The 7,933-nt window shown below is 44.7% G+C and overlaps 2 protein-coding genes across 2 annotated transcripts; one reads left to right on the top strand and one right to left on the bottom strand.

Moving 5' to 3' along the window:
• Positions 1 to 4,923: 4,923 nt before the first annotated feature.
• Positions 4,924 to 6,400, top strand: LOC134220310 (tRNA-splicing endonuclease subunit Sen34). Its single transcript, XM_062699332.1, has 4 exons — positions 4,924 to 5,207; positions 5,266 to 5,613; positions 5,814 to 5,921; positions 5,982 to 6,400. Exons 1-4 carry the CDS (start codon positions 5,147 to 5,149, stop codon positions 6,335 to 6,337), a joined length of 873 nt encoding a protein of 290 aa, XP_062555316.1. The 5' UTR covers positions 4,924 to 5,146; the 3' UTR covers positions 6,338 to 6,400.
• A 64-nt stretch (positions 6,401 to 6,464) lies between these two features.
• On the bottom strand, positions 6,465 to 7,518 carry LOC134220311 (small ribosomal subunit protein uS2m). The gene is made up of 3 exons (XM_062699334.1): positions 7,320 to 7,518; positions 7,197 to 7,259; positions 6,465 to 7,134 (listed from the first exon to the last, which is right to left on the bottom strand). Exons 1-3 carry the CDS (start codon positions 7,345 to 7,347, stop codon positions 6,506 to 6,508), a joined length of 720 nt encoding a protein of 239 aa, XP_062555318.1. The 5' UTR covers positions 7,348 to 7,518; the 3' UTR covers positions 6,465 to 6,505.
• Between the last annotated feature and the right edge of the window lie 415 nt (positions 7,519 to 7,933).

Below are 7,933 nucleotides of genomic sequence, written 5' to 3'. Positions count from 1 at the left end.
AAACCTACCCCGGCTCTCCGCATGACACCTTCTAGCGCAATGTTAAACAACAGGCACCAAAGTCCATAATTTTGTATTAGTCCCGGCGTGATTTAAACAAACTGGAGTGTTCGCCCAAAATCTTTATACTGTTTTGCACACCATCCACCGTTGCTTTGTTTAGTCAGGTAAGCTTCCCAGGGAAGCTGTTCTCGTCCATAATTTTCCATAGCTCTACGCGGTCTATACTGTCGTGTGCCGCCTTGAAATCAACGAACAGATGTTGCGTTGTGACCTGGTATTCACGGCATTTTTTAAGGATTTGCCGTACAGTAAAGCCCCAAACGCAATACAACGGAACGGCGACGGAAACGGTAAATTTGACAGAAAATATATGGGTTAACTGTCAAATTTTCCGTTTCCGTCGCCGTTCCGTTGTATTGCGTTTGGGGCTTAAAGATCTGGTCCGTTGTCGAGCGAACGGCTTGATAACTTCCCACGAACCAGGGTTTGCAGAAATCGCTCTCAATAGATAACAAACAACGATAACAGAGAGGCAAAAACTGCTCCGAATCATAACAAGCCATGATAGCAAATTTACCAAACTGTATACAAGTGCGAAAAAACAGAATCGGATAGGCAGCCTCCACAGAAAAATTGTGATTCTCGCTTTGTTTTAACTCATTTCGTGTTGGTTACTGCACAGCTGTGTAGAACAAGTTACAATGCATCCTCAGTGCCAGTGCTCCCCGCATTTGGCGCCACGATATGTCCTGACTTCGATAATGTCGGAGAAGTGCCGTCCATCAATCAGAACGTGGTCGATTTGTGATTCTGTCTGCAGTGGTGAGAACAGACGCTGTTGTAAGCCGATCCTGACATGGAGAACAGACGCTCAATAAGATTTGCACCTCCGGCCCTGTCAGCATACGATCATAGTTCCCACCGTAGTTGGTTACCCGACCTTCCTTCAGGCTGCTCGTATCCCGGCCAGCAAAGTCATATTTCCTATCCGCGTTTCTCTTATTCAGGCCTCTAGAGTATATAATAAATAGTAGACCATGGCATGGAAAGTGCATACGGTGGGTAAGATTTTCATTGATTCTGTTGTGTTCAGCGACCGTTGCGATTACCTGAGAAGTAACCAGCAGGAAGCCGCAGTATTCTATTTTATCTCGAGATTTTGTCTTGATATATTATTGCCAACAAAAGATATTTTAGTTTCATTTCATTTATTCAGACTAAGGCCGAAGTGGCCTGTGCAGTATATAAGAGTCTTCTCCATTCGGCTCGGTCCATGGCTACACGTCGCCAACCACGCAGTCTACGGAGGGTCCGCAAGTCATCTTCCACCTGATCGATCCACCTTGCCCGCTGCGCACCTCGCCTTCTTGTGCCCGTCGGATCGTTGTCGAGAACCATTTTCACCGGGTTACTGTCCGACATTCTGGCTACGTGCCCGGCCCATCGCAGTCGTCCGATTTTCGCGGTGTGTACGATGGATGGTTCTCCCAACAGCTGATGCAACTCGTGGTTCATTCGCCTCCTCCATGTACCGTCCGCCATCTGCACCATCTGCACGTACCATAGATTGTACGCAGCACTTTCCTTTCGAAAACTCCAAGTGCGCGTTGGTCCTCCACGAGCATCGTCCAGGTCTCGTGTCCGTAGAGGACTACCGGTCTAATGAGCGTTTTGTAGATTGTCAGTTTGGTACGGCGGCGAACTCTATTCGATCGGGGCGTCTTGCGGAGTCCGATTTCCAGCCACTATACGTTTCCGAATTTCTCTGCTGGTATCATTTTCGGCAGTCACCAGTGAGCCCAAGTACACAAATTCTTCTACCACCTCGATTTCGTCACCACCGATGCAAACTCGCGGTGGGTGGCTCACATTGTCTTCTCTTGAACCTCTTCTTACCATGTACTTCGTCTTCGACGTGTTGATGACTAGTCCGATCCGCTTAGCTTCCCTCTTCAGTCTAATGTAGGCTTCCTCTATCTTCTCAAAGTTACGTGCCATAATATCTATGTCGTCGGCGAAGCCAGATAACTGGACCGACTTATTGAAAATTGTACCACTCGTGTTAATCCCTGCTCTTCGTATTACCCCTTCCAAAGCGATGTTGAATAGCAGACACGAAAGACCATCACCTTGCCGTAGCCCTCTGCGGGTTGCGAAGGGACTCGAGAATGCCCCTAAAACTCGAACTACGCACATCACCCGATCCATCGTCGCTTTGATCAACCGTGTCAGTTTATCCGGAAATCCGTGTTCGTGCATTAGCTGCCATAGCTGGTCCCGATCGATTGTATCATATGCGGCTTTGAGGTCGATGAATAGATGACGTGTGGGGACGTTGTATTCGCGGCATTTCTGCAGTACTTGGCGAATGGCGAACACCTGGTCCGTGGTGGAGCGTTCGCCCATAAAACCCGCCTGGTACTGCCCCACGAACTCCCTTGCAACTGGTGCTAGTCGACGGCATAAAATTTGAGAGAGTACCTTGTAGGCAGCGTTCAGCAATGTGATTGCGCGGTAGTTGCTACAATATCCAGCTTATCGCCCTTTTTGTAGATGGGACACACGACACCTTCCATCCACTCCTGCGGCAAAACTTTCTCCTCCCAAATCTTGGTAATGACCCAGTGCAGCGCTCTAGCCAGTGCCTCACCACCGTGTTTAAATAGCTCTCCTGGTAGTTGGTCAACCCCAGGGGCTTTGTTGTTCTTCAGCCGGCCAATCTCCTTCTGTATTTCCTGGAGATCCGGAGCCGGTAGAATTATGTCCTGCGCGCGTTCTCCCAGGTCCATCACCATACCGCCATCTTCGTCTGCCACATCGCCATTCAGGTGCTCTTCGTAGTACTGCCGCCACCTTTGGATCATCTCACGCTCGTTCGTAAGAAGGTTCCTGTTTATGTCCTAACACATATCAGGCTGTGGCACGTGGCCCTTACGTGAACGGTTCAACTTCTCATTGAACTTTCGTGTGTTATTAGCGCGGTACAGTTGCTCCGTCTCTTCACGGTCTCGATCTTCCTGCTGACAGCTTTTGCAGCAATCTCGCCCATGCTGCATTCTTCTCTTCTACTAACTGCTCACATTCGCCGTCATACCAGTCGTTTCTCTGATCCGGGGGCACCGTGCCAAATGCAGCGGTTGCGGTGCTACCAATGGCGGATCGAATATCTCTCCAGCCATCTTCAAGAGATGCTGCGCCTAGCTGCTCTTCCGTTGGGAGTGCCATTTCTAGCTGCTGCGCGTATTCTTGGGCTAGTTTACCGTCTTGTAGCCGCCCAATGTTAAGCTGCGGCGTCCGACTTCGACGCGTGTTGTTCACCGTCGAGAGTTTTTAGCACAGGCATACTGCAACGAGGTAGTGGTCGGATCCAATATTCGCACTGCGATAAGTGCGGACGTTCGTGATGTCGGAGAAGAATTTACCGTCGATTAGAACGTGGTTGATTTGGTTTTCCGTTTCTTGGATAGGTGATCTCCATGTGGCCTTGTGGATGTTTTTGCGGGGAAATAAGGTGCTTCGGACTACCATTCCGCGGGAGGCTGCGAAGTTTATGCATCGTTCGCCGTTGTCATTCGATACGGTGTGCAGACTATCCGGTCCCGGTCCGATGACCGGTCTATACATTTCCTCCCTTCCTACCTGTGTGTTCTTATCACCGATGACGATTTTGACGTCCCGCAGTGGGCATCCATCGTATGTCTGCTCCAGCTGTGCGTAGAACGCTTCTTTCTCGTCTTCCCTTCGTGTGGGCAGTGCACGTTGATGATGCTATAGTTGAAGAAACGACCTTTAATCCTCAGCTTGCACATCCTTGCGTTGATTGGCTGCCACCCAATCACGCGTTGGCGCATCTTATCCGCAGCACTATGAAGCCGGTTCCCAGCTCGTTGGTGGTGCCACAGCTTTGGTAGAAGATAGCCACTCGATGCCCGCTTTTCCACACTTTCTGTCCTGTCCAGCAAATTTCCTGCAGCGCCACGACGTCGGAGATGCGGGGATGTAATTCATTGTAGATCATCGTGTCGCAACCTGCGAAACCTTATAGAAATTTAACAGGGCCCACTGTCAAACCCCACCACATCCTAGGCAAGCCCCACAACTCGCAGATGGCCTGGGGAGGGATCGTCAAGCCCTTGGACATAGTCCCTGCTGCCCTCGAAAGATATTTTTGTTACTAGATAAAGATTGTCGCTTCGGTTCCCTTTGTTCTGCTGTCCGGAACATGTTGAGTACCAAGCTGTCAAATCGTATGGATTTTCCTTCTTTGACATTTAGCTCCTCTATCCTCGCCAGCAAAAGATGTTCCGGACAACGACAATCTTTATCTAGTAACTAAAATATCTTTTTTGCAATTCCTGATCATAATACCTGGTTTACAGTTCGTCTTTGAGTGATAAAACGGCCTACTTTTCCATACCAACCAAATGGGTGCTTTAATGACCATTATGCAACTCAAATGGGTTGCATAAAATCCATTATCGCACTCATTTGGGTGCTGTAATGAAAAATCAACATCAAAACAGTAGTTACATGACTCCATTTTGCTGATCAAGCTTGGGTAAGTGTTCAAATGGTGTATTCTCTGAGTTGCTTAATAAATGAAATAGTTTGATGGCCATGACATCAGAATTTTTCAAAGGCAAGTTCTGTCGCTTCAAGGCTTGTCGACCTATGCAATGTGGCACGATAGCATGGAATATGATTGTTCTCTGCAGCAACATGATTTACTGGTAAAAATGATCATGTGGAGTAAATAAGTTTGTACCGTTTTGTTATTGCCCGTTGCATCAATGTTAAGACTCTGGCGCAACTTCGTTTTGCTTTGAATTTTTAGCGTGCACACCAATACATTCAAAGTATCTTTGTAATTGTTTTATTATGTTGTTATTTATCGGACACACGTATTTTTGTTTACTCATTAAACAGCAAACAGTGTCAATTCATTTTTGTTTGTGACACGGGGAAAATATTCACGCAAATAATTTGCGCGCAGGGGTCTAATAAGGCGGAATCTGCGCAAATTATTATTCGTAATAGCTTCCTAGATTACAATAATGAAATCCTAATTTATTAAAATCCCTAATTTATCATATTGTAAGAGTTAAAGCAGTTCTAGATTAGCAGCAACACGTTTGTTTACACAATGGTTAGTAAAATTCCTGTAACGTTTCAACACAACCGGGGTTTCGTCTACGATGCAGAAGGTAAACCAAGTTAACTAAGCTCCACAACTCACTCATCGTGATCTTCATAATTCAACAGACTATCTGAAACTCCGTTCCACTCATCGGATCGTCGGAAACCTGATAGGGACACCTGTCTCCAAACCACGAAGCGCTACAAGTTATGGTTTACCGGCGGTACTGACCCCGTTGGAGATTCAGCTGGGACTTGACGAAGGACTCATCGAGCTAATAGATAAGAACACAGTGCTAACGAGCTGTCCCAGTGAGGTAGCAAAGCAGCAGTTTGCCTCGCTAATTCAGCAACAAATTAATGAGCAAAAACAACCGATCGTAGAGAAGAGAATGGCCGAATTCAAACGGCTTTTGCCCACAATCATCGAGGGCAAGCGCAAAAAGCTGTTAAAAAGCGGAATCAAAGAAGCAGGTATGTTCTCAAAATTGGTATTGATCTGTGAAACACACTTAGCATTGAAGTCCAATGGAATCTTATTGCTATCTTGATCTTCATATTCTATATTTCTGAGCCTAAAGTATCGGTTGGGGAATCGATTTCTACAATTTATAGTTCAACCGGTGACCGTTATCTGAGAATCATAATTATTTAATTTCGAAATTTATTTTCAGACCTTTCGATTGATGCAGACACACTAGTGAAGGAAGAAGTCAGCAAGCTGGAAACCATGGAATTTGAAAAGTTGGTACAAATTCCTCATGAATATCCTCTTAGTGCAGGTGAGTCTTCTAACGGCGTTGATAAGTAATTTAAAATACTATTATGTTTCCACAATTTAGAATATACTCACCATGAATACGACCTCCCCAAACATGAGCATCACAAATACAAAATATTCAAGGATATCTGGAGAACTCGTCCAGTTTTCATAACGGGAGGCGACTCCTTCGGATGCGATTTCCTTCTCTATCCAGGAGATCCACTCTACTACCATGCTTCTCACATGGTTCACATCCTGACAGATGAAGCACAACGACTAGATGTTAAATATCTCATCCGATGCTGTCGGCTGTCTGTGGTGGTCAACAAAGTTTGTGTTTTTGCATTCGAAGGGCCAAATGGGGATATTAGCTATCAAACAATGGAGTGGGAAGGTAATGTTCCAGAACCAATAGAAATAGGGGCTAAAACATAATGCCTGCCAATACGAAAAAACGGGGATAACCCGTAAGTTACATAAATAAATTATACCACATTATTCGTTTTTGGATTTTGGAATACATGCAGTATTATTCGAACTTTCTTTCGTAGTAAAATGGTCGTTTGTTCGTAGATTCCTCTATTTAACAACAATCCCAATTACCTAGTTGTTTACAGCATCCTCCTTCATTTTGGCTTTTCCCAGCAGAATTGCACTTTTGAATAGCTTGCAGTATAGTTCAATAGCCGACGGACTATCGTCGTTGCCGGGAACAGGATACGTAATAAGATTGGGATTGCAATTGGTATCAACAACACCAATAGTCGGTATAGCCATTTTGGCGGAATCCTTAACTGCATTGTGCATCTCCAGAATGTTATTCTGGGTATTGAAGAAAATGCACAAATCAGGAAGCCGCGTTACTGCCCCAAATTGTACGTTCGCGTTGGTAAAAACACCTCCTCGCCAGAATCGTGTATGAGAATATTCTCCACATTCCATTGCAGTTTTCTCAACTATATGCCCGGTCTGAGCATTTCGATTTAAAAAAAGAATGACTCCGCCCCGGTAAGCAATATGGGCCGTTACATTTAAGGCAAGCCGCAAGTATTCTGCCGTTTTGTCCAAGTCGATTATGCAATACCCCAGTCGGCTACCGAACAGGTAACCCTTCATATTACTGTGCAACGTCCCTTCTTTGTGACCCAGATGAATGTTCGCTTTGAATAAATCTTCCACCGTGAAAAGCCGGTGAATTCCAAAATAATCCGGATGCTTAAGAACATCATTGGCTGGAATCAAATTAACATTATAAATAGACATTAGAATTATTAAAATCCTGTAACTTTCATACCTTTATTGGAAACTGCTGTGGTCGGTTCCGGAACGGGCAATGTTGACAGACATCTGAATGAAGCTTTGATAATGCTCGTTAGTGATGTAATAGTGTTATGGTTTTCCGATTTAAGGTAATTACCTCTGTTGAAAATTGTTTTTAGTAACATTTTATGCTGGTAGAGATGTGAAGCCGTATGGAATTAATAAAGTTTGTTATTCGTCGAGTATTAAATTATTAAGTTGCTGCAAATAGTTGAACACTGCAATCGGCACAAGCAGGCAAGAAAAACAAAATTCACATGTTCGTTTTTTTAATTATTTTTGTTTTACTTTGACAAGTTTGACAGCAGTAAAATCGGGTAACCAGCGGTTGCGCACAGGAAAAATAAAGTAACCTAAAAAAGGTTTAAAGATCTCAACTTTGAGCATGAAGTTCAAATTTTTAACTCACTCTAGTAGTTTTACTCTCATTCTAATAAATAATAAATACCTCTAGTTTTCAACATAATTGAATTCCTTTTTTGTCACTCAAATTCATAAAACTCGATTACTCATCGTTTGACGTTTCGAAGGAAGATATTAGTGCTGTCCAATGAGCAGCTCGAAGTAGCTCGAAGTTGTTCCCGTCCTGCTCGTTCTTTTTTGTCAACAAATGGGCATGAGCAGGACAGGGAGAAACTTCGAGCTACTTCAAGCTCTCATTGGACAGCACTATTATTTGAGAGGAGCCGGCCAAGGGCCGAAAATCTCGTT

The sequence above is a fragment of the Armigeres subalbatus genome, chromosome 3 (genome assembly GCF_024139115.2).
Source record: "Armigeres subalbatus isolate Guangzhou_Male chromosome 3, GZ_Asu_2, whole genome shotgun sequence".
NCBI classification, from domain to species: domain Eukaryota; kingdom Metazoa; phylum Arthropoda; class Insecta; order Diptera; family Culicidae; genus Armigeres; species Armigeres subalbatus.
Note: the sequence above shows the minus strand (reverse complement) of the source record. Positions and strands in the feature narration are given on the sequence as shown.

What these genes read in the sequence shown, in the direction of transcription:
- LOC134220311 (XM_062699334.1), bottom strand. Translation starts at nt 7,347, where the DNA reads ATGTTACTAAAAACAATTTTCAACAGAG. An exon ending in AAAAACAATTTTCAACAGAG is followed by an intron (nt 7,260 to 7,319) that starts GTAATTACCTTA and finishes GCATTATCAAAG; the next exon opens with CTTCATTCAGATGTCTGTCA. An exon ending in CACAGCAGTTTCCAATAAAG is followed by an intron (nt 7,135 to 7,196) that starts GTATGAAAGTTA and finishes ATTTGATTCCAG; the next exon opens with CCAATGATGTTCTTAAGCAT.
- LOC134220310 (XM_062699332.1), top strand. Translation starts at nt 5,147, where the DNA reads ATGGTTAGTAAAATTCCTGTAACGTTTCAACACAACCGGGGTTTCGTC. An exon ending in TTTCGTCTACGATGCAGAAG is followed by an intron (nt 5,208 to 5,265) that starts GTAAACCAAGTT and finishes ATAATTCAACAG; the next exon opens with ACTATCTGAAACTCCGTTCC. An exon ending in TGAATATCCTCTTAGTGCAG is followed by an intron (nt 5,922 to 5,981) that starts GTGAGTCTTCTA and finishes TCCACAATTTAG; the next exon opens with AATATACTCACCATGAATAC.